At 37.1% G+C, this 27,384-nt stretch overlaps 1 protein-coding gene across 4 annotated transcripts in view; it reads right to left on the bottom strand.

Moving 5' to 3' along the window:
• Positions 1-27,384, bottom strand: part of SLC4A4 (solute carrier family 4 member 4) — a 345,711-nt gene that overhangs the window by 60,771 nt on the left and 257,556 nt on the right. For all 4 annotated transcript variants that reach the window (XM_032334538.1, XM_032334539.1, XM_032334536.1 and 1 more), the window contains exons 14-15: positions 21,674-21,945; positions 10,144-10,214 (exon numbers count right to left, since the gene is read on the bottom strand). In XM_032334538.1, the coding sequence (XP_032190429.1) occupies positions 10,144-10,214; positions 21,674-21,945 (343 nt within the window). The remainder of the gene's footprint in view (positions 1-10,143; positions 10,215-21,673; positions 21,946-27,384) is intronic.

Below are 27,384 nucleotides of genomic sequence, written 5' to 3'. Positions count from 1 at the left end.
AAGAATACATACCTATTCTTCTGACACTGTTCCAAAAATGGAAAAGGAAGGGAAACTTCCAAACTCTATGAGGTCAACATTACCTTAACTCCAAACCAGACAAAAACCCTACTAAATAGGAGAATTACAGACCAATATCCCTGATGAACATGGATCCAAAAATTCTCACCAACTGAATCTAACAGTACATGAAAAGGATTACTCACCATGATCAAGTGAGATTTATTCCTGGGCTGCAGGGTGGTTCAATATCCACAAATCAAACAATGTAATAAACCACATTAATAAAAGAAAAGGTAAGAACCATATGATCTTTTCAAAAGATGCAGAAAAAGCATCTGACAAAATACAGCATGCTTTCTTAATAAAAAACCCTCAAGAAAGTAGGGATAGAAGGAACACATCTCACTATCATAAAGGCCATATACAAAAGGCCCACATCTAATACCATCCTCAATGGGGAAAAACTGTGAACTTTTCCTCTAAGGTCGGGAACATGACAGGCATGTCCACTCTCACCACCGTTCAACATAGGACTGGAAGTCCTAGCCTTAGTAATGGAACAACAAAGAGAAATAAACGACATTTAAACCAGCACGGAAAAAGTCAAATGTTCACTCTTTGTAAATGACTTGATTGTCTACATAAAAAACCCAAAAGAGTCCATCAAAAATTGCTAAAAGTAATGCACAAATTCAGCAAAGTCACAGGATATAAAATCAAGGTACAAAAGTCTGTTGCATTTCTACACACCAGTAAGGAAGTAGCACAGACAGAAATCAAGGAATCAATCCCACTTACAATTGCACAATAAGATAGCTAGAAATAAATCTAACCAAAGAGGTAAAAGACCTACACACTGAAAACTACAGAACACTTATGAAAGAAATTGAAGAGGACAGAAAGAAATGAAAAAACACTCCATGCTCATGGATTAGAAGATCAAATATTATTAAAATTTTCTAAAATACAGAATGTCTCTACTACCCAAAACAATCTACACATTCAAAGCAATCCCTATAAAAATAAGATCAGGATTTTTCACAGATCTGGAACAAACAATACTAAAATTCGTATGGAACCAGAAAAGACCCTGAATAGCTAAAGTAATATTGAAAATGAAAAGCAAAATGCTGGCATCACAATCTCAGACTTCAAGCTGTATTAAAAAGTTGTAATCAGCAAGTCAGTATGGTACTGACACAAAAGCAGACACACAGATCAATGGAACAGAATAGAGAACTCAGAAATGGATCCACAACTGTATGGCTAACTAATCTTTGACAAGGAGGAAAGAATATCCAATGGAAAAAAGACAATCTCTTCACCCAATGATGCTGAGAAAACTGGACAGTGACATGCAGAAGAATGATACTGGACCTCTTTCTTACACCATAAACAAAAATAGATTCAAAATGGATGGAAGGCCTAAAAGTAAGACAGGAAAGCATCAAAATCCTACAGGAGAAAACAGACAGCATCTTATTTGACCTGGCAATTTCTTATAGACACATTTCTGGAGGCAAGGGAAACCAAAGCAAAAATGAGCTACTGGGACCAAATCATGATAAAAAGCTCCTGAAAAATGAAGGAAAAAATCAATAAAACTAAAAGGTAATGGGTATAATGGGAGAAGATTTTTGCAATGACATATCTGATAAATGACATATCTGATATCTAAAATATATAAAGAACATGTACAACTCAACACCAAAAACACAAGCAATTCAATTAAAAAATGGGTAGAAGAAAAACAGACAATTCTCCAAAAACATACAGATAGCTAAAGCCACATGAAAAGATGCTCAACATCACTCAGCATCAGCAAAATACAAATCAAAACCACAATGAGATGCCACCTCACACTTGTCAAAATGGCTAAAATTAACAACTCAGAAAACAAGAGAAGTTGGTGAGGATGCAGAGGAAGGAGACTTTTGCACTGCTGGTTAGAACAGAAACTGTTGCAGCCACTCTGGAAAACTGCATGGAGATTCCTCAAAAAGTTAAAAATAAAACTACCCTATGGCTCAGCAATTGTCCTACTAGGTATTTATCCAGAGGATACAAAAATGCTTAATCAAAGGGGCACATGTACCCCAATGTTTACAGCATTTCCAACAATAGCCAAATTATGTAAAAAGTCAAAATGTCTATCAACTGATTAATGGATAAAGAAGTGCTATATAGAGAGCGTGGAATATTACTCAGCCATCAAAAGCAATGAAATCTTGCCATTTGCAACAACATGGATGGAACTAGAGTATATTACGCTAAGAGAAATAAGTCTGCCAGAGAAAGACAAATACACAATTTCACTCGTGTAGAATTTAAGAAATGAAACAGATGGACACAGGGGAAGGGAAGGAAAAATAAAGTAAGATAAAAACAGGAGACAGACTATAAGAGACTCTTAAAAATAGAGAACAAACTGAGGGTTGCAGGAGGAGAGGCAGATGGGGGGTGGGCTAAACAGGTGATGGACATAAAGGAAGGCACTTGTTGGAATTAGCACTGGGGGTTTCAGTAAGTGATGAATCATTAAATTCTATTCCTGAAACCAATAGTACACATATGTTAACTAACTTGAATTTAAATTAAAAAAAAATAATAAAGTGAAATTACCAGATAAAATAAAGGATGCTCAGTTATATCTGAATTTCAGATAAACAGTGAATAATATTTTTAGTATAAATATGACCTATACAATATATAAGATATATTTGTACTAAAAAAAATTATTCATTATTTACCTGAAATTCAAATGCAACTGGGACCCTCGGTTTTTGTTTTATTTTGTTTGCTAACTCTGGCGAGGCTATTTCAATAAGATATAGGCTATTCTGAGTAACAGCAGCATGTGGAAAATAGAAAAATGTAGCCAAAAGAAAACAGAAAATGCACTGGATCCTGATTAGATAAAGGAACTAAGGTAGTGTTAAGGGACCAATAAAGAATAAAACAAAAACAAATTTTTAAAAGTTTCCTTGGAGAAATAAAATATGTCCACTTAAATATTAACTAATAATGCAAAGCAGTGAAAAAAGTGTCTGAATGAACGTATAGAGATTAGCAGATCAGAAAAAGGACTAATCAGTTTCATTTAGCACAGAGAAAACAAAAGTTAAGCTAAGCCTTAAAAGAAAGACAGGTCCAAGTAGAACTCTCATACTCCAAAGAGTAGAAAAAAGAGTGGCAAGAGAACAAAACTAAAAAAGAATGGCAGAGAGAGTAACAAAACTGAGTGGAAGGGGAATAAAAAATGAGAAGCTTTGGATGTATATTTCTTCCTGCACTGGCATAAAACAAGAGGTAAAGCATTAGACAAGGAGAGGAGAAAAGATGCTGATTCAGGGACATACAACACCTCATTCACTTATCCAGTACGTCCTTTCTTCAAAATTTACTGGATATTCACCAGGTGGAGAAACTAACAGTGAGTGGACCAGGTGAGCCAAAACAGACTGACTGTGCAAATGCATAGTTTAAAAAAAAAAAAAAAAAAGAGAAATGGGACCAAGTTGCTGAGGATCGTAATTGTGGTCAATCTCATGAAAAAGAAATATCAACCTGTTTTTCTGGATCTCACTTTCTAGAGAATTATTCTGTTAACACTGAATAGATTTGTTTGTAAATCTTAAAAATCCAAGGTATACTGAAGGGGATGAATTTTAAAATTTTAAATTCTATAGCATCCTCCCAATGACAAAAGTGGGAGATACATATGTGAGAGAGGATGAGCAAAATGTTCATTGAAGCTACGTGATGTGTATGTGGGGGTTCGCTGTACTATTCTCTGTACTTGACTGCATGTTTTCAACTTCCCATAATGTTTTTAAAAGTAGGAACATGTGATATTCAAGGGGATTTAAGGACAGAATGGCACTTAACTTTCTCAGTGAGAGAAAATCACAAAGACATTATGCACAAGAAGATTAATAAGACATTGTATTTCCCATGAAAATGACTGTTAACTCCTAAAATCACCCTGAAGGTACCAAATCAAAGCCCTTTTGCTTCCATTTCTGACTGCCAAGCAGAATTTATGAGACTATAATAGTTCTTAGTTCTATGATTAACAGCATTTCCATGTAGACATGATATGCTTCACTGCACAACATAATAAGCAAAAAAATAAAATAATAAAATAAATAAAAATGAAAGATCCTCTATTGCTCTCCTTAGGTATACTGCTCAACTGGTAAAGTATGGGCCTTTTTACATATATACAAATGAAGGTAATTCTACGAATAAAAGTCTCAAGGTTAAGTGCTTAATGTACTCCAGGGTTTTTTCCCTGCAGTGAGTAGGCCAGATTTACAATAATCTGCAATCTTACTTTATGAACTAAAGGATACATTTGAGCTGCAGTTTTCTCTAGCTGTATGTGTTGTGAAATATCAAAACTAACTGGTGATTCTACTTTGATTAAAACATAGAATGTAGAATGAAAATAGACCACTTTCTTATAACGTACACCAAAATCAATTCAAAATGGATTAAAGACCCCAGTGTAAGAGAAAACCATCAAAATCCTAGAAGAGAACACAGGTTGTAACCTCTTTGACATCATCCATAGCCACTGCTTTCTACATATGTCTCCTGAGGTAGGCGAAACAAAAGCAAAAATAAACTTCTGGGACCTCATCAAGATAAAAAGTTTTTGCAGAGTGCAGGAAACAACAAAACTAAAAGGTAGCCTACTGAATGGGAGAAGATATTTGCAAATGACACACCTGATAAAGGGTTAGTATTCAAAATCTATAAAGAACTTACCAAAATCAACACCCAAAAGACAATCCAATAAAAAAGAGGCAGAAGACATGAATATACATTTTTCCAAAGAAAACATACAGATGGCTAACAGAAACTATGAAAAGATGCTCAATATCCCTCATCTTTGGGGAAATATGAATCAAAACTACAATGAGATATAATCTCAGACCTGTCAGGATGGCTAAAATGCACAGCTCAGGAAACAACAAATGCTGGTGAGGATGTGGAGAAAGGGGGACCCCTCCTACACTGTAGGAATGCAAGATGGTACAGCCACTCTAGAAAACAGTATGGAGGTTCCTCAAAAATGTTAAAAATAGAACTATCCTACAATTCAGCAATATACAATTAGGTATTTACCTGAAGAATACAAAAATACTAATTCAAAGGGATACATGCACCCCAATGTTTATAGCAGCATTATCTACAATATCCAAATTATGGAAACAAGTATCCACTGACTGATGGATGGACAAGGAAGCTGTGCTATATATAAGAGTGTGTGTGTGTGTGTATACACACACTCTGGAATAGTACTCAGCCATCAAAAAGAATAAAATGTTGCACTTACATAATCTCACCAAACAAACTGAGGTTTGCTGGGGGTTGGGGAGGAGAAGGGATGGGGTCTGGGGTTATGGACATTGGGGAAGGTATGTGCTATGGTGAGTGCTGTGAAGTGTGTAAACCTGGCGATTCACAGACCTGTACCCCTGGGGCAAATAATACATTATATGTTAATAAATTTTTTTTAATTAAAAATGTTGCACTTATGACAACATGGATGGAGCTAGAGAGTGTTATGCTAAGTGAAATAACAGTCAGAGAAAGACAAATACCATACGATTTCATTCATATGTGGAATTTAAGAAACAAAACAAATAAGCAAAGGAGGTAAAAAAAAGGGAAAGGGAAAGCAAGGAATTAACTCTTAACTATAGAGAACAAACTGATGGTCACCAGAAGGGAGGAAGATAAGGATTAAGGAGCTCACTTGTGTGATGAGCACCGGGCATTGCATGGAAGTGTTGAATCACTACACTGTACACCTGGAACTAATATTACACTGTATGTTAATTAACTGGAGTTTAAATAAAAACTTAAAAAAAAAAAAGTCACTTCTAACCTCTCCAACAAGTTGGATAAGGTATAAAGTCATAGTTTCTAAAAATCTACCAGAGAGATAAGGATATAGAGAAACTTAAATAAACTCTAAAAAATTATAAGACCTTCATGGGAGAGAAGAACCCCATGGCTGCCCTGTGCGTGCCAGAGCAGCACATGGAAGAGAAAGCCTCTGCAGATGGAGGTATGGACAAATAAGTCAAATTTTCAATGAGTTTTTAATGGCTGCATGTAGACTGGGGTGATAGATCAGAAGTCCAAGGAGCCCTAGGCATTAGACTCAGCTCGCATCCATTCACCAAACTTTCTCACGGTCTTGCCAAGTGCACAGGTCGTATACAAAAGGTGGGAGGTTTGACAGGAAAGCTGAGAGAACTCCCCCCTTAGATACAGAGCTCCTACCAAAAGTAAGAAAGTCACTTTCCTAAGATGGGAAGCAGGGCAGGAGAGTGGAAGAAAACCCCTCTAAGGCATTCAGGCATTCAGGCCTTTATAAGGCATCCGCCCTCTGAAGGCTGGGACAGAGTAGCTGGGCAAAGAAAGATCTCCCATGGCTCAGAAGCTGAGGCATAACATAAGACAAAGAGCATTCCCCATCGGATTTCCTGGGAGACTGGCAATGTTCTATACGTGCCCTGTGTTGGGTGATGATTACATGAATCTATAAAATGTCAAAACCCATCATGATGACCACGTAAGAACTGTGTGTTTTAAAGTGCATCTCAAATTTAATAATTTTTTAAAAAAAGAATCTAATGTGAAAAACAAAAAGCAACTAATCTATTTAATCACTTCCTTAGAAAGCTTTGATGTTGTGAAATCTGGTCTCTCCCTCTGAGAGCTGCTAAGTTGAAGCCAGCAGATCCTAAGACTCCGTGTATCCATATAGTGTGGAGAAGCTGTGGCTGGTCTCAAAGTTTTAGAAGGACCTTTCAAAGAATTTTGTTTGCAGGCTGAAAGGGTATGCCTACCTATAAGTCTATAGGAAAACTGATGGAGGTGAGAAGCATTAAAAACATAATGAGTGTGCTTTGGTGAGTGCTGTGAAGTGTGTAAACCTGGTGATTCACAGACCTGTACCCCTGGGGATAAAAACATATATTTATAAAAAATAAAAAATTAAAAAAAAAAACATAATGAATCCAACAATGAATGGAAATAAAGGAAAACCTGTCTTTTTTATCTTGAGGGATGGTTATTCGAGAGTTCCAGGCAGTCTAAATGCTCTAGTGCCTATTTTTCCTGAAAACACACTGCTACTATGAAGAAGAAAAGTTGTCTTCGTGCTAATGAAGCTGAAGAGAAAAAGCCTTCCTTCATCTGACAGGATGTTCTCCGAGCCTTGTGAGACGGAGCCTTGCAGGTGCCCCAGGGCTGCATGTCACTTTTCCAGCACTTTCTTTCATACTCTAATTATGGCTGAATAAAAGAAGGAGATTATATCCTTGATGACTATGTGTCCCAGGAAAGACTGAGGGTAGCAGAGCTAGCACGGCCAAACACAGAGAGGGCCCAGTCGCCCGTCAGAACAGAGACATCCAACTTATTTTCTCCACAGACCTGACTTCCGGTGGCAACATGGCCTAATGGAATGATAAAAATACCCAAACAGAATAATTATAGTATCTAACTTGCTTGAGGAATAAGTATGTGCCAGTCACCATGCTAAGTCCCAGACTTCTGCAGAGCCAGTGAGATAAAGTACTACTCTCATCGCCACTTCACGAATGGGAAACTGGGCAGCTACCAAAACCTGTTAAGCAGTGGATCCCTAAGTTTGAAACCGGGCATGAGAACTCAGTATCTGTAAGTCCTTCTACATGAAACACTGTTCTGCTTCCCCAAATAGTGGAAAGGGGCAGACTTTGGAGTCAGAAAGCCCTGAGTTGAAATCATGATTTTACAGATACTGATGATACAGCCTTTGGAAGGACAGTTAACCTGTCTAAGCTTCGATTCCATTCATAGGACACAGGTGACATCACAAAATAGACGGACATAGGGGAAGAGAAGGAAAAATAAAATCAGATAAAAATTGAGAAGGAGACAAACCATAAGAGACTCTTAACTATGGAAAACAAACTGAGGGTTGCTGGAAGAGGGAGGGTGGGGGGCATGGGGTAATTGGGTGACGGAGAGTAAGGAGAGTACATGATGGAATGAACGCTGGGTGTTATATAAGGCTGATGAATCACTAAATTCTACCCTTGAAACTGATAATATACTATATTTAACTGAATTGAATTTTTAAAAAATTTTTAAATACAGGTAACATAATAACTCAAAAGTTATTCTTGGGATTATAGACAATGTGACGAGCCTGGCCCTTAGCAGGTGCTCAACAAATGGCAGTTATTACTGGTGATCATAAATCATATTACCTCTTTAAAACTCTTTCCTGGATCACATATATATATAAATTGTGTGTGTGTGTGTATTCAAGCGAAGCATACCCAAAGGCATTGATATGGATCGAAAAGGAGAAATGACGGACAGAATAGAAGTTGTTCTTCAGAATTACACACATACATACGCACACACACATTTATCCTACTTTCTTCTCTAGAGGTGCCAAACATAGCAACTTAACATTTTAATTAAGGCGTGTGACTGATACACACGAGGGGACTATTGTCCTGGAGTACAGAACATGCGTAAGAACTGAAATTGTAGACATTTCCATCTGCAAACACTGAAGCATCACAGTGTACTAGAAATATCACTGGTCTTAGAACCACTCGGGCTTCTGGTCAAATCTTTGTTTTAATAATTGACGGCTATGTGACTGAGAGCAAGAAAGGTTATTTACCTTCTAAAGCTTTCATTTCTCTCATCTATAAAATGAACATAATTATACATGGCAGTTTGTGTTAATGATCATAATATGTGTAAAACACCTGGTCTCTAGTAGATGACCTGTAAATGGTAGCTAAATTGTAACCATTATTGTTCCTTTATGTCTTCTATAATAGTCATACTAGAAGTCAATCACAATTTCCATTTGTTTTCCATAAATCTTATAGTGACATCTTATAACTATATACCAATTACTAGAATTGGTCACACCAGAATTTGCCCAAAGAGAGGGCTTAAAAATTCATTAATTTTAAAGCTTTCCTTGATTAGTTACAAAAGGAATTAAGTTAGAAATAATCTCTTTTTAAGTCAGTGGAAGTGTTTTATTAATTTTTAATTGCAAATTAACTTATGGTGTTAATTAATTATATATATTTTAAATTTTTAATTAGACTTTAAGTTAAATTATTTCAAGTCTGGAAGGAACTATTTTCCTCTGTATTTTAATCAAGTTCTTTTAGGCACTTGGCTGGCTGGCTCAAAGACTGAAAAAAAAAAAGAGCCACAGTTTGGAGAAAATCAGGGAGAACTTTAACAGTAAGGAAAGAAGTCAAGAGAGCCACAAAACATGAAAACAAGAGAGAAATAGGGTCAAGTGAGAGTTGTCCAGGAAAGATACAAAACATCATCTTTGAAAGGGTGTTGTGGGCACTCATTACATAATACCCGCAGAAGTGTTCTGGTCTCCTGAGAGATGGGCGCTCTCTCAATACAAGGTATTATGGTTTCTGTATTTATAACCGAGAGATTGATATTCTTTGGTAAGACTCCATATCCAGTGTAGAAGCAACACAATTAGAAGCCTGAAATAGCACTTCTCCCTTGTTCTCCAACACAAAAGTCTCCCTCCAGTGTGTGACCTTCCATGCAAAACAGCTCATTTTTAAAGCTTGGTTCCAGTCTCTTAAAGGTCCTTGGTTACAAGCCATGGGAAAGGATATCATGTGACAGAAGCACAGTCCTTTCTAAGTGACAGGGGAAATGTCCTGCTACAATCACTCTTAGTGAGGAGAACACAACACCTTTTGGTAGTCAGAAGAATTCTTAATCGTACTAGAAACAGAGAGAGGATACCATGCTCTCACACTGCGACTGCCCTCACTTTCCCCTGTGAAAATACCTCAAGGTGACAATGAATGGATATAGTAGTTAAATTCCTAAGAAGGTTTAAAAAGCATGTTGTAGGGGTAAATGTTCACTTGAGTTAAAACGGAAAAAAAAAAGCTGACTAGAACAAGAAAAGTGTTTCTTTCTGTCCATCCACAATCACTGATTTATGAAGTTGTATTCAAGCTCAGATGGTGGAAAGGGCAGGAGACATCATGTTATGAATATTATAATTAGTGTATACAATATGCAAATGACTTGAAATATTAAGACACTTACCATGTCAGTAGAAGAAACAGTTGGCAAATCCTCTGGGGCCAATGTAGTGTCATTAGATATTGAGATATTAACTGTAAGAAAAAGACAATTTTTACCATAAAAAGAATATAAAAATGACCTTAATTTTGCAAAGCTAACCTAGGCATTGACATGTCTTCAACAATAAAATAAATCCCAATGAATTTTTCTTTATTGTAACTGTAGTTACCTTTCACTTAAATAAAAATTACAAAGATACAGACACATCTCTTGTATTTTAATTTGATAAGAAACAATGGCAAATATTTTTTAAAAATTGTATTACAATTTGTTTCAGACAGAAAAAGGAAAACACTTCACCATTACTAAAAGGCACTCAATATATTTTGCCTGTGAAATAAATGGATATTAGTAAGTGAATAATTTGATCACTGGCTTCGTGTAGTCAAATCTCACAACGTGGCATTTCACTAACTAATTTGGGATTTTGGGAACTTTGGATTGCATATGAGAAAATGTATCTTTGCAAAATGTGGTAAAACAAAAAATCTTTCAAATACATAATCAATCATATAAATATAATGGGAATAAATATTTATCTAATTTTTTAAAAAATTATTTTTATATAATTTGGCATGATTTATAGATTTATTAAGAGTTTACTTTTGGAGAAATCTAATTAATTTATTAAACCAACTCTCCTCTTGGAAACATTTCATTTTTTAAAATCTATGAGTCTAAAATTAAAACAGTATTTAAAAAGAGTTCCGTAATTAAAATGTTATTTATCAGATAAAGCTTTTTCCTACTACATGAAGTTTTATGTGTTATAAGATAATCTATTAGAGTATAGCTGTAATTTGTGGAGATACTGTAAAATGACACTTAAGTTTTTGTCTCTGAGTGTCATATTTAACATCCAATTTGCTAATTGTTATTTGGTCCCCTTCTGTCTGCCACCTCCAGCCTCTAAGCCCCCAGACTATCCTTTTAGCTTCCGTGTTTTAGGTCCTACCTACATAAGCTCTTAAGAAGAAACAAACAGATTTATTTGACTGTTGAAATTTAAAATATAAGATCTGTGAGGAAAGAACAGAAAGGGCAGGTCTCGTTCACAGTTTTCCCTAGAATCTGCCCAGTCTGGCATGCAACCAACAAGAACTCAAAAATATTTGCTTACTACTTAACCTTGAAAAAAGGAAAATTCTGCCATTTGCAAAAATATGGATGAGGGCATTATTCTAACTGAAATAAGCCAGACAAAGACAAATACCATATGGTGTCACTTATAGGTAGAATCTAGAAAATATAATAAAATAAAAAATAAGTACAACTCATAGAAATAGAGAGTAAAATGGTGGTTGCCAGGGAGTGGGGGTAGTTAGGAAAAAGTTAGTAAAGGGGTACAAAATTTCAGTTATAAGAGGACAAGATCTGAGGATCTAATGTATAACATGGTAACTACAGCTGGTGATACTATATTACAGAACTGAAATTTGCTGAGCGTAGGCCTTAAGTGTTCATAAAATAAAATTGCATAAAATAAAATAGAATAAAATGTGTGGTGATGGATATATGAATTAAGTTGGTGGCAATCCTTTCCTAATGTATACATATATGAAATCATCATTTTGTACACTTTAAATACATAACAATTTTGTCAATTTTACTTGAATAAAGCTGAAAAAATACTTGTTTACTGTCAATAAATAAGGTCAGAATAGGAATCAACCATTTAATGAATTGAAACAAAGGAGAGCAGATAAAGGCAAAAGAAGTGAAAAAAGGAAAACAAATAAAAGGGAGAAAACATTTAGTTGAGCCCTAGTTTTTCTCAATTTTGGAATCCATTCTGATCTCTGAAGGTTCTGGAATTGTTAAACTTTTCATCTAAAGCTCGCTGCTTTAGACGAAGTAGGGGCACCCCCTACTTCCTTAGTAAAACTGTTTTCTTATTCCATTTCATTGCAGGTCATGGAAATAATCAAAATAGGCTAAAGGATTCTTGGCCCGAACAATAAAGCCAAACGTGAATCCATTCCCAGAAGTTAGAAGATGTTAGTAGCTTTTCATTAACAAAACCTAGATTTTTATTATGATTTTGCTTAAAAAAGCCTAAAGTACATTTCATTATTCCATTTGCTCACTTAAAAGCACCTGAAAGCATGTAACAGATATATTTTTATACCCACTTTATGTTGACTAGGACTCTGAGGCAAGATATGCCAGGTTTCTTGCCCAGGATTGCTGAGTCAACCAGAAATAGAATCGTTACCAAAATCTCATTTGGCGTTTTTTCTTTTCCTACCCAGCATTTGATTTTTGCAGCCACAGAATTCAAGGTGGGATAATACTCTCCAATGTTAGGGGATGTAAATCTCAACTTTGAGCTGAAATGTCTTCTGGTCTGAGCTTTTGAAAGAAAACATCGTATATGAAATCACAGGCACTATTTAGATGAGGTCTGGGAAGCTGTTCTTCCTGAGCAAGATTCTTTAATGCAATTTTATGAGCTTCCTATCACAAGAGAGTGAAGGTCTTTTTGCAACATACTTCTCTGCATAGAAACAAGGAGTAGGAGTGAAAGAGAAAGATATCCAAGCCTCCTTTTTTTGTGAAATGAATGACAGATAATAAAGCCACAAGTGAACTAAAATAGGATTCCAATCTGAACTTTCAGTAACTACTTTCAAGTTCTAGATACACATCAATTCTGCTCATCTAAATTCCTTTTATCTTTCCAGTTTTCCTCTGAGACAAGCTATTAAAGCATACTGGCTCTAAAAATCCCAAAGACTGTATCAAAAGGACCATAAAAAGTATATGCCTTTCCTACTTATTTTAGTATGTAGCTGCTTCAAGAGAACTTCAAAGTAAATATACAAACAAGCACTTCCATAAATCCATATTGGCAGAATATAGTAGAGTCCATAAGTAAGATTAAAAGTAAATTTCTTTAAGCTCACCTAAGAGAAAATGATAAATTCCAATTGGGAGTTTGGTCTGTGAGAGTCACTGGTCACCATTTGGATCCATGTATTTTGGCAACCAAGTGCAGAATGATCTACGTGTATAGAATTTGTAATACCCTTAATTAGGATTCTGAAAAGGTCAAATAAATAAGTCAAGCAGAGAAAGACAACTATCATATGATCTCCCTGATATGAGGAAGTGGTGATGCAACATGGGGGCTTAAGTGGGTAGGAGAAGAATAAATGAAACAAGATGGGATTGGGAGGGAGACAAACCATAAGTGACTCTTAATCTCACAAAACAAACTGAGGGTTGCTGGGGGGAGGGGGTTTGGGAGAAGGGGGTGGGATTATAGACACTGGGGAGGGTATGTGCTTTGGTGAGTGCTGTGAAGTGTGTAAACCTGGTGATTCACAGACCTGTACCCCTGGGGATAAAAATATATGTTTATAAAAAATAAAAAATTAATTAAGATCAAAAAAAAAAAAAACATAAACACACTGCACTCTGTCTTCACTGTTTGCTCAGCACCATGGCTTATGAAGCAAAGAAAGTCTTTGCCGTAGGAATCTGGCTAATGGGACAGTCTGTGTCCCGTGCTTGGTTTCAAGGAGTTTTCACAGGTTGCTCATTTTATGTTCCTTGGATTTTCACTTCTTGATCCTCCTTCCTATGTATCAACTTCTAGCTGATTTCTGGAACAGGAGATTGAACACTATTGTAATGGACATATAAAAATGTGCCTGGGAGTGTTCCTGTCTTAAGCTAGCTTTTTTTATTCCTTCTATGTTTAATGAGAGAGCTACAGAAAGAACAGGTTACAGGAGCTATGAGCGGGAGAAAAAGATGACATCCATATGTCAGTGTAAGTATACCTCCTACACAGGGACTACCAATGGCACCTTTAAGGTTGTCCTTCTTTATCCTCTAGTCCCTGGTACCAGGACCTACCCCAGGACTCCTCTGCTTTACACATTAGCAGGAACTGTAACATCAGGAATATATACAAAAGTTCCAAGGTCAACTCGGAAACAACAAATGGCCATCAAGGCCAATCTGTCTGCTTTGACGTACCACCGCATCACAAGTTAGAGAAAGGACTGCTACGAAAACTGGGCTTGGAATTCTGTCTCCATCACCTTCTGGGGCACAGTGCCACCTCACTGCAACTGACCACGGGTCCTTCACTTGGACTGGATTTATAACAATAAATACAACCCGAAATTGGATTTATAACAACCTGCCTCATAAGGTTACTGCACAGGATGAAATAAGACAATGTAGGCAAAATTGCTAGTGGGTTTTCCAGGAGCAAGCGGACGTAAGATGGATGCTAGCCAGGGTTACTGCTAGCTTTATGACCTGGAGGAAGCAAAACTTCACCCCGGAAGAAAGGCTGCTACCACACAGCTTTATGTGATGATTAAATACATATATATTACAATATTACAATATAATGTATTGAAATAGAGTTTATTAAACTCCCTTAGTACAATATCTGGCACTTGGATGGTGCTTAATAAATCTTAGCCAAATCTCAATCTATACCCTCAGCATAGCTTCTTAGGTTTACAATAATGCAGAATTAGTTTACCTGCTCTGAATGACAAAAAAATTTAAAAGTATTCTCCATGATAATGAAACTTTAATGTTTTATTCCATTCTACTTGAGCAAATTTGAGGAAACAGAGACTGGAAAATAGATACAGAATAAAACTGAAGACGTTTCTTACCTGTGGGGTCACGTCAGACTTATTTAAGGGTCCTGGATAATTTCAGCACATGAGCGCCTCTTAATAAAATCAAATATTTATGCTTTAAATGTCGAGATCAATAAAAGGCCAAAGTGGCTTTTGGAGGGATGACAAGGTGAATGAAGAAAACTGTGGGAGAAACAGCTCTTAGGGAAATTACCTGCCACTGTCTCAGACCTGAGCCTTAAAACAAATAAAATTAAGAGAAAATTTTTTTTCACTTTCTCTTGTTATTATCCCTTTCATTTTCCTAAGTATTTTTACCAAGCCTCATGCTTGAGGTTTTCACTGTACCTAGGTAAGTTCAAGTTAGGACACTCTCCAACCCAGGGACACTTTTCCACGTGCTCACTTATGATACTGCCTTGAAAGTCAAAGAGCTCAGCTACTGTCAGGTATTAAGGGGGATATATTTAGCCACTGTTTTCACAAAGCAAACAAACAAACAAAAATACACACACACTTCTCTTCCATACCCACCCATCATTACATTTCAGATGTGTATAGAAATTACTACAGCGTATATTTTCCAAATCTGTGTTTCTATACAGACCCACAGCTAGAGAATTAATATAGGTCTGGTGATTACCCAAATTCATTATTTCTGATTCCTGCAAGTGTTATACAGAAACTGCTAAAATATTAGGCTAGGAGAGAAAAAGGAAACTAAAATGATGGATGCTTCAAATTTCTATGGTTTTCTCAAAAGGCCATATAGCCATGAATGAGAAAACTGTCAGCTGTGCTGGTAAAGTCTCCTTGCGAACGCAAAGCCCGAGTGGTCCTATACCAGAAGGCTTGGTACCTCCTGCCTAACCATTACTTTGTGATTTAAACCTACTTTATAATCCAAAGAGGGAATGATACATAATAAAAATAAAATTTCATAGAATATGATACAGGTCATGGAAGATAAATTAAGATTATCTTTTGTTTCCTAATTTTATATTTTATTTCCTAATTTTCTTTTAATGGACTTTCTAATTATGAAACGCATATTGACTATAATATGGGACCACAGGAGACACAATCCAGCAGTTCTTTTTAATGGCTGTAACATATTGGTGCATAGCATTTATTAAGATAATAGAAAAATTATATAGAAAAAAATGGTAATGAAATTCTACGCTAGTGACAACCATTTTAGAGCATCTGGAAGCCTCCTCATGCTGGGAATAAAACAAAGGCACAGACATGGAAGCCGTGGCTACTTCCGATCTCTTGACTTGGTCTTACAGTTTTACACCAGGGGAAAAGCCATCTTTTACTTAGCGATACTATAGACAACAATGTTTCAGTGCCTGAAAAAGGATTTATTCCTCTTAATCATTCATCCATTATGAAGCATGTTCTCTCTGGAACAGTCAACAATGAATCAATAAAATATATCCGTTCTGTTAACAATAAAGTATAGTATCTATTCTCTTGGCGTGATTTTATTGCTTTTCTAATTTATTTATCATTTTTAGCAAGGCTTCTTTCCCTTCCAGATATAAAACCACATTTGATTAGAAAGTTTATTTTGACCCTTTCTAAAATATTAATATGCCCTTGAGAGTACAGTCACTGCAACCTTGACACATTAGGCAAATGAAAACAGGTACCAAAGTAGAAATGGATTTCTGAAAGTGTAGGTCAAATGAAAATCTGAGCTTGTTCATTCAAAAAGTAATTAACACACTTTGAAAGACAACACATTTTATAAAAATCTGTGTGTATATGTGTGTCTGTGTGGTATTTGTGTGGTGTGTCTGTGGGTATGTATGTGTGTGGTGGAATATATAGGGGTGTGTGTGTGTGTGTGTGTGTATGTGTGGTGTATAGGTCTGTGTGTGTGCAGGGCAATTTGGTCTGTGTGTGATGTGGTATATAAATGTGTGTGGTGTGGTATGTGCATGTGTATGCCTGGTGTATAGGTGTGTGTAGTATGGTATAGAGGTATGCATGTGTGTGTGTGTATGGTATATATGTATGTGTGTATATAGGTGCATGTGATGTGTGTGGTGTGTGCTTATGGTGCAGGATGGTGTAGAGATGTTGTGACATGGTATGTGGTGTATAGGTGTGTGTACAGTATGAGGTATACGTATGTGTGTGGTGTACAGGTATGTGTGGCACAGTGTGTGTATACAGTGTGGTGTATAGGTGTGTGTGTAGGTGAGTGAGGTGCGCACATACAGTGTAATGTATAGATAGGTAAGGACATGTGTGGCGGGTGCACGTGTGTGGGATACATGTGTAGTGTACCTCATCCCAAGCACAATTCTTAAAAAGGAATGAAACGGACCCACGACAAATTTTTGCTGAGAACAGAAGGGGAAAGACCAAAGGGCAGGAGGAGGAGAGGGGAAAGAGATGAGCTCATGACTTCTCCCCTATTTACAAAATTCTATCATTTATGTTTTTGAGTGAATTAGACCAATTCCCCTTAAGAGAACTGAACATTTCACCAATAGGACCTTTATGGCCTTCTTCTGCGTGACTGCATACAGTGTCCAACCGTTGTGCACACTTGGGATCCAGTGGAGTAATCTTAAGCGATCTAATTACAACGTACTGAACTCCTTAACACTTTTTTCTTTAAATATGGCTCCAATGTTTCATATTTATCTACAATAGCACATTAGTTGTTAATTTGAGGGGAACTGGCTTCCAAGAAAAACCTAGTTAGTATCTTCCTCTAGGAAAATTGGAGGGACAAATTATATTTTGAACCCCTTTAAAAGAATACAACTAAAAGAAAACTGGCAGAGGCCTCTTTTGTGAAACAATGAGAAATGAGAAAAAAAAATTATTACTTGGTGTCTATGAGGTGTCAAACAATGTGCATAAACTCTTTCATTCAATTCATCTAGTAGTAACTTCTAAGAGTAGGTACAACTACTAACCCAGCTCACAGGTTATAAAACAAGAAATCAGTTAATTAGCCTAGCCCAGGGTCACGCTGCTAATTAGAGCGGAATACATGCTCACTTTCCCTTATTCTGAAGCACATACTGTTCACACTTCATCACACTAAGAGTTTCCCAAACCAGGATGTTGGGGATGAACTGTAAAACTGTGAACTGTCCTTCATTTGGATACTTCTTAGTTTACTATTGACTTCTGAAACGGATCGTCTTCCTCATACGCCTCTGCTATGTAAGCACCGGGCTCAGTGGTGGAGATACGGCCTCTATCACCTCAATTAGCAGCCACTCTATTTCTCAGAAAAGGAAATTTTAGCTCAAAAACCATGCATCCACCCTGACTGATATGCCAAATCTCATGACTAATTTTCCTTTTAGCACTAGCAACTGAGCTTTCTCAGTTCTCAGTAAATGGGAACCTAAGGAAGTAGATGACTTTGGCCCATGAGCAACAGATGGGGCAAAACGAAAGGGGAAAAAGATGCAGGAAGAAGCTGAAACTCGGGAAGTGGTAAAGATTTACGGAATCAAGTGACATCAAGAAAGATAAGGAAGGAAAAGAGGAGGGAGAGTGGTCGCCACAAAGCACAACGAATTCATACTACTACTGTGGCCACCGACAGAGTTTTCTTAGTGGTTAAGCGACCCCTACTTCACTCCCTCTCATGACTCCATCAGTGTAGTTGCTGGTTCACTGTTACACACTGTCCCAGTGCTGGAAAACAAGTCATCCGCCAGTTCAAATATTATTGACTCATTGACTGAATTCTTTTACTAGGAGTGCATGTTGCGATGAAAGACCAGGCTCTTGTTGTTTTAAGACTAGTCAGTCGAGCTGTACATGCAGCCGTATTATTCTCTAACTATCATTTTTCAGTTTGTTATCGTGAAGGTATGAAATTTATGGTGGTATATAGTTTTCTATCAAAAAGTATTAAGGTTGTGAGGGACACGCAGTCACTAATACAAGGGGGTTTTGAAGATTGTCATGAAAATGCAGATATCCACTTGCCTCCTCTCAAACCAGAAACAGGCTTTATTTCCGTGGATTAAATTAATCTCTGACATTCGTGAGCATATCCTTCAGGGGCTCCTTTCATCTGGACAACTCTAAAAATACGGGCTGCAATCAAGGGTCTGGTTGCAGAACAAGCCAACTGCCCAGCAATATTCGCTTAGAAGAGAGGATGATGAAGCGGGCTTTGCTGGTTCCGTCACTCATACTTACTAACGTAAGTTTTAATAAATTATACCAGCAGTAACCATGGCAGTTAACGCTTAGTAACTTACTACATATCAGAAACTGTCCTGACTGCTTTGAAATACCTCATGTTTTCCTATTTGATACAATAATTCTGTAAGGTAAGGACTATTATTAACCCCGTTTTACGGATGAGGAAGGCGAGGCAGAGTTTCTGTGGGAAAAGGAACTTGCCCAAAGTCACACAAAGGGTATTATTAGCTAAGCTGGGACTCAAATATGAGATTTTCTGATTTCAAAGCCCAGCTACACTACTTTACTGGCATCATTCAGAGGTAGCAGAATTGTCAGAGAACTTCTAAGACAACAACTAGCTCTTTAGGACAGACTTCCCATCCGAGCTAAAGAAAACAGGTGAAAGGAAAAGCCGTCTATCTCCACTTCAACTAGTACTTTACTACGCATGTTTCAAGCCTCAAAATGAGTTTTCAAGAAAACACGATCCTTCTTGGAAGGAAAATTACATGTGAAATCTTCATATGTTTTTCACAGTTAAAACACATTCAAATATGTCTTCCTTGGCTTTATTTGACCCTCTCTGCCCGCATCCAATCGAAACAATGAGGACCAGTTTCCATTAGCCTCAGGTAGGTAGACCTTTTTTGTGGCAGAGATGTTGACAAAGCCCTCATCTGGCTTTATGACCACCTCACACCTCAAAACAATTGAGAAAGTACCTTTTTTCCTTTAGAAAAATTTGTTGTATAACTTCTCAGACTTGCCTATGAAGTCAATTTCCTGACTTCTCCATAAATAAGTATTTACATACAGACAAGCACATAAAGATAGACAGAAATAATGAAGAGGAAAGTTCAAAATCCCACAGTTCAATATGGCTATGAGTCAATATTTTGGAATATGCAGAGTCTGGACTTCTGCTGAAAGTCCACAATGGAGGGCAACCCCTTCTTTCTTTTAGGACATGTTCTACATGGTCGTGTAATGCTTACGTCTGTGTTTCAAGCGTATTCCACAGATCCTAATGATAGTATCTATCACGCATTGAGTACTTACTCTTTTCAAAGCAGATTTTATGCTATGAAATATTAAAAATCAGTATATATTTTAATAATAATAAACTTTTTGACCTATATGTCATTCATGTTCCCTGAATCTTTAAATTTCCGTCTTGTATGAGTCTCTGCTTTGCTTTTAAGCATGCCCTTTATTTTAATGTGTGTTGACTGTCCTTAAATAAGACCAAAGAACCCATGGGTGCAAAGCCCAACAATGCCCTATATTTCCATCAGGGTTACTGACTGACCCAGCTTTACGGAGATACTGTTCTCTTGTCTCTCACCACTCAAGATACATACAGGTCTTCTAAGATTTCTCTGCCCAAGTGTCAGAGAAGAACACGGATACAAAACCAAAATATCTGAGAGCAATCTGACACAGCCAAGCCATAAGCATTAAAATGCTTCCTAGTATCTTGTTTAGTTTTTAAACTCATAATCATTTTGTTTGCATTCTAGTCTATAATACATCCACGTTTGTTTCACCGTAAACATTAAGATGTTCTTCCTCAGAATCTCTAAGTAAAAGTGCACAGGGCATGAATATGCCCTACATCTGCACTCAGATTCACAAAGCCTTCAGCACACCATTGTACTCCTGGTGCTACAAGATGTCAGTTCGGAAGCATGGAGTGTTATGTCCATTTTTATTTTAAGGGACAATGACCCGCAGCTAATTGCATAACCTGGGATAAATAACTCTATTTCCATTTAATTATCTGACACAAATGTCTACCCCTCATTCTCCCAGAGCAAATATAAAACGACTTTTCCCGAAGTGAATCATTTCTCCCAAATGCCTTCTATATTATAAAATGATGATAAATTAGTCAAAAAAAATTTTTTCAGAGAGCAAATTGAGCACTTCTTTGGGAAAAAAATCCTGATGCTGCCTCAGGTTTGGCAAGATAGATATTAAAGTGCTAAGATGTACAGAATCATATTCCTCACCCGGAACTTACTTTTTACTTTTATGTCTTTCCTAACTCTAGAATATAAATCTTCCGGGATAGCATAACATTCCTTCTTTTGTTTCTCTCATTTCTTCTTTATCCTTTCTTATTTACATTGTTTGTCACAAATGAACTATAAGGCTCTACTTTGCTACTAGGTGACTCCAGTCTGAATTTCTTTTTTAATTTCATGCTTCAAATTATATAAAGTGAACGAGGATCTTGTTTCTTCTGTAAGCTTAAAATAATTTAGAGTTTACTTTAGGAAGAGATTTCTATAGTAATAAGGAAACAGCAAAATATGGGATAGAAGTTCAGAGGACTCGTCTGGTCTAGACCTTAGATCTGATAATATTTGTACTTGGTTCCCTCAACTTTCAGATAAGATTAAGAATAATATACACTGTATGGTGATTAACATAATAAAAAAATGTGCATTAAACTTCTTTGCAAATACTGCAGTTTGAGTTAATTTCAAAGTACTGGGCTAATTACATTCAGATTCCAGACCTCCTGATTTCACCTTCCGATTGAATCATGGGGCTAAGGCACTTTGGGTAATGAGACTTCAAATTCAGCAGGATGGTTTCTCAGAGAAAACATCATGTTGAAAGCTTGCACGCATGGAGCCCACACCTTCCTCCAAACAGAGGGGAAGTACAAGCACCAAGCATGATGTCCTTACCTGGGTCAGGAGGCATACAGGCACAGGAAAACTGAGTATTGTAGCCCACTTTGAAGTTGGAGTTGATGGGGTAGTAGTCTGCTAGCTTGATCATCTTCTTGAAAGCATCGTAGATAAAAATGAAGCTAATCAGAGAAGAGAAACCCTCTTCGGTGAAGCGAGTGAAGTACTGAACCAAGAAGCTGGCATCTGTGGCTACCAAAATGAGACACAAGAAGGCTGACCACAGGCCAATCCAAAGGCGAAACTCCAGGTAGTCAAAATTATGGTCCCTGGAAAGAAAGAAAGAAAGAAAGAAAGAAAGAAAGAAAGGTAATCAGACTAATCCTCCCTGGAACACAAAGAATAATATAAAACTACCCAATAACTGCAGAATGATTGCTAAAACCCAAGATCACTTGTAGCCACTAGATATGAAGCTCAGTCTTGATTTCATCCAGAAAATATTAAGGTTAAAGAGGTGGTCTAGTGATATCATCCTGCTACCATAAAGAAATAATCCCAGAAGTTTAAGAATGGCATATCAAAAGCAGTCCCAGCATTTATATGTAAATAACAACTTTCTCATTCAAAAATTCTTGTCCCTGCCTTTATGCAGTTAATAAAAGAAACAATTTGAAAGTGTCACGTTGGTAGCCAGTACATACTCAATAAATGTTTGTGAGCTTTACTGGTTAATGAAGACACTAAGCTAAATATGGTCTCTGTCCCCACATCATTGCCATCATTGAGGGAGACAAAGTGATGAACGTAATCGCACCATAAAATAGTACATGATACCAAATGTATCATGTACTATTCCACAGAGGTTCCACAGTGTCCCAGAGGAAAACTAATTCTAAATCTCAAGGAATTTAAGGATAAATAGGATAAATGCACTGTACTCAGACCAAGAAAGGCTGTCTTGCTGTGTTATAGCCAGATCCACTGCTTCTCATGAACTTTGCCCACAGACGTGAGCAAAAGTTGTGGGTAAAGCATCTTGTGACCACCTTGTTTTTCATCTGTTCCTCTCCCACAGCAGTCTTAGAATAGGCTGTCTGCATCAGAGGATGCCTTTTTATTTTTTTTGAAGGCCTTTCCGTTTCTTATAAGTAAATTAGTTCACATCTAGGAAAAGGGTCAAGTGTTGACATTCTACCATTTCATATTGATTCTTCTAAAATTATATGAAGATTACTTTATAATATTTCTTTCTCATCATTTGTGATGAGAAAGCAAATAGTAGTAGTCATATTTATTCTACGAGAAAAAGAAATAAATCACGGAGCATACATGTTTGAAGCTCGACAGACTTGTTTTAAACAATGAGTTTCTGATGGTGACATTTTTTAATACTTTCCTAAAGGCATGGTATCAATGCCTTCACCACCAACAACCCAGTCTGGGCCACCAAGAAGTTGTTGCTTGATTAAAGTCCTTACTGATATCCATGTTTGCCCTGCTCAAAGCCATTTTCCACATCACAGCCAAAATGATCTTTTTAAATGTAAATGAGATCTCCCCACCACCATTTAAAACCTTTTGGTGGCTTCACACTGCTCTTAAAATAAAATGTGGCTTCTCTAAACTAACACAATACTTGGCATACAGGTTTCCAGTGAGAACTTGCTGGACGAATTAAGGCATGCCTATGGTTTAGGACTTGAGACAGCTACTGACATGACCTATAAGCTATTACAGGGAGCCAGGAGATCCTGAGTGAAAATTTTATAGAATATTAGAATTAAAAGGTCCTTAGGTACTGAAATGGTTAATTTTATGTGTCAAGTTGGCTGGATCATGCAGTACCCAGATACTTGGTCAAACACTATTCTTGGTGTCTCTGTAAGGGTGGTTTTGATGAAATTAACATTTAACTTGGTAGACTTTGAGTAAAGCAGATAGCTTTTCATAATGTGGATGAAACTCATCCAACTGAGTTCTTCAACCAAATACAAAAAACTACCTGCCAACCTCAAGCAAGAAATTTTCTCCAGCAGATTGCCTTTGGGCTTTCTCCGGAACATGCCTCTTTCTGGTTCTATAGCAGACACCCTTTGACCTTGAACTGGAACATCAACTCTCCTGGGTCTCCAGCCTGCTGGCCCACCCTGCAGATTTTGGACCTGCTGGTCTCCATGATTGTGTGAGCCAATTCTTTAACAATAAATCTCTTTATCATATTGGTACTGTTATTCTGGAGAATATTAATACAGATGCCAATTAGTCAAATACGTCTCATTTTATAGATGAGGACACCACCAAGGCCAATGGAAGTTAAGCCATTTATCCAATATTAAGGTTTTAATGGCAGAGCTGAGCCAGAAACCAAATTTCTGCATTCCTGGATGACTCCTTTAAAAAATTACACCATCATTCCCTTACCTGATGCGTATTTAGGGTGGGCCTTAATCACACCACCATTCCCTTACCTGATGTGCATTTAGGGTGGGCCTTAATCACACCACCATTCACTTACCTGATGCGTATTTAGGGTGGGCCTTAATCACACCACCATTCCCTTACCTGATGCACATTTAGGGTGGGCCTTAATCACACCACCATTCCCTTACCTGATGCGCATTTAGGGTGGGCCTTAATCACACCACCATTCCCTTACCTGATGCGTATTTAGGGTGGGCCTTAATCACACCACCATTCCCTTACCTGATGCGCATTTAGGGTGGGCCTTAATCACACCACCATTCCCTTACCTGATGCGCATTTAGGGTGGGCCTTAATCACACCACCATTCACTTACCTGATGCGTATTTAGGGTGGGCCTTAATCACACCACCATTCCCTTACCTGATGCGTATTTAGGGTGGGCCTTAATCACACCACCATTCCCTTACCTGATGCGCATTTAGGGTGGGCCTTAATCACACCACCATTCACTTACCTGATGCGTATTTAGGGTGGGCCTTAATCACACCACCATTCCCTTACCTGATGTGCATTTAGGGTGGGCCTTAATCACACCACCATTCCCTTACCTGATGCGTATTTAGGGTGGGCCTTAATCACACCACCATTCCCTTACCTGATGCACATTTAGGGTGGGCCTTAATCACACCACCATTCCCTTACCTGACGCGCATTTAGGGTGGGCCTTAATCACACCACCACACCCTTACCTGATGCGTATTTAGGGTGGGCCTTAAGATCACTGCCTTTTGTATCCCTCTTTTCACCAAATCACATAAACTGGAAATACTACCAAAGCAACAGACTATTAACACTTGGGTAGAGCGTTATCGACTATTAACACTTGGGTAGAGCGTTATCCCCCACGGGTTTCCTGGAATCTTTCTGAAGACATCTTTTGCATTCCCTTTCCATCTCGAAACCCACTGCTTAATCCTATGCATGTCTTTGTGAGATGAGCAGACTATAGAAAAGCTAAATTCTAGGAATTTGAGATAATTTACATTATTGCACGATGAATCACGTCTCAATCAGAGCTAAGAAACAGTTTCATCACTTCTGAGCCAACAATCTTTTTTCATAAAATAAAAATTTTAAACAATTACCTAGTTCTGCTACCCTGACAAGATGACAGAACAATCTTAATTTATTTTAAGAATGCTAATGGTTGTTTAGAGAATGTATGTTTACAGGACAGGATGAGAAACAAATCCAATAACTAGTTAATGGTTAGGAACACTCGGTTTGAGTACAAAGGGGAAAAAAAATGCATGTATACACTTAAATCTTAGGATCTAAACGATATACCAAAATAGCTGCTCTACAATACTTAAATACTCCCAGAGTAGCTCCATAAGGATAACCCAAATAAAATCACTAAAACCCATGGCACTTCATTATAAAAGTGATACGTTTACAGCAGCAAGAAGAAAGAGGAGTAAGACATGAGAAACTTTTTAGAACAAGTTGATCAACAAGAATGACTACAATAAAATGGCAATATTACATCCAATAAGCTTATCAGTCCCTTTAGTGCCAAGTTTAAATAGCAATTATGTTATAAAAAGTAACAGGAAATGATAGTACAGACAAAAGGAACTATTGTGACTAAATGGGTTTACATCCTTATGATACCACAGTGTTCTTAGATATTTTGAGTTATAGTTTCTAAGGAGCATAAAACCAAGGTATGAATTGAGGAACTCATCTGAAGCATGCTACAGAAATTAATGTTTAGTCTCTGACAAATATAAACTCCCTAAACTACATGAATAAATCCAGTAATATAATAGAAGAAAATAATCATTTGAAGTCCTCTAAGTAAAACGTTCAAAGACCAGAAGGAAAAAATTATTGAATGACCAAATGACAATTACACAAGTTAAACTCCAACTTTAATTATGAGGCTTGTACATAGCTTAGAACACAGGGTAAAACTTCTTTCAGATTCCTCACTCAAGAAAAAGAAAATGTATCTAATTTTCCATTAGTGGTTTGTAAGGTGTAAAAACAGTGCAAAAGAGGCTCCAGAATTAGGAAAACAAAACTCAACTGGCATTTGGAAAGCTTGTAAGCTTGTGCCTTCATTTTGTTATTAATTTTAAAAAGTGGACGCACATCTCTCATATTCCTTTATGATTCTCCAGTTTACAGGGCAGACATTAAAACCTGTATCCCATATCAGGAGGAAACCAGTGAATCATGTGGAATTTGCATTCAAGTCCACTGAAGTTACAAAATAAGGATTTACCCACTTCTCAAAAAATGGTAAAATATGTTGGGTAAGACAGACCTACCAGTTTCTTTACCGAAGGATTTCTCAGATCCCTTAGTAAGCTAAAATGTAAGGTGAATTACTGAGAGGGAGATAAAATATACAGCATATTCTGGATTTATTGGGATTACAGAAGCTTTTTGTCCAAGGAACACTTACAATGGGACTAGAAATTGAGGAAATACACTTTGAGAAATAGTGATCTACACAAATAATCTGTATCTAGACACAATATTAGCACTGTTGCTGTAATATTGAGGCAAATGATACAGCATTGTGAATAAAATAATAAGGTTTGCCAAATAAGCACCACATGCTACTCAGTGATGAATTTAAAGCATCGTTTCTCGAATGTTTCTTGTTGCTTTACAACTGTTTTCAAATAAATCACTTGGAACTATGTTTACATTACCAATTATGATGAAACAGAAGGGAAAGTGAGAAAGGAACTTGCTTAGTGAAAGGAAATAATCTCTATCCTACAATTATCTAAAGTAAACTGGGATACAAACATTTTCTGTGTATTAAGGCTCTGATCACATTGCATCCAATAAATCTTTCTGCAAAGGTTGCACATGTTTGTTCCTGTTTATAGTACATGCTTGTTTCATCTTCCCACAAAAGCTTTCTTGTCTCACACAATGTTTTCTCAAACATATAAAAACGGTCTGACTTTCTATAAACTGACACAAACAGAATTCTTTCCAATGTCCTGAGAATGATGACGGAGGAGGGATCTTCTGTGGTGAGCCAAGAAAATTCACATTATTTAAAATCTAGAACTTTAAATTTTCTTAAGACCCTTGCTGATGTCCTCAACCCAGCTTTCAAAACACAAATTTCAAGCCCTCGTTCCCTCCTCTGTCTTGGGATTGTTTTTGATAGCTCAGAGTTTCAAAGATGACTGTACTAGCACTTAAGTCCATGAGGTATCGTGTAGGTAATAAAATTTCCAATAACAAAATCTTAAAAATGTGTAACAACAGAAGAATACAGAAATCCCAACAAGTCATATGAAATGGTGCAA

This window comes from Mustela erminea, chromosome 2 (genome assembly GCF_009829155.1).
Source record: "Mustela erminea isolate mMusErm1 chromosome 2, mMusErm1.Pri, whole genome shotgun sequence".
Lineage (NCBI taxonomy): Eukaryota > Metazoa > Chordata > Mammalia > Carnivora > Mustelidae > Mustela > Mustela erminea.
Note: the sequence above shows the minus strand (reverse complement) of the source record. Positions and strands in the feature narration are given on the sequence as shown.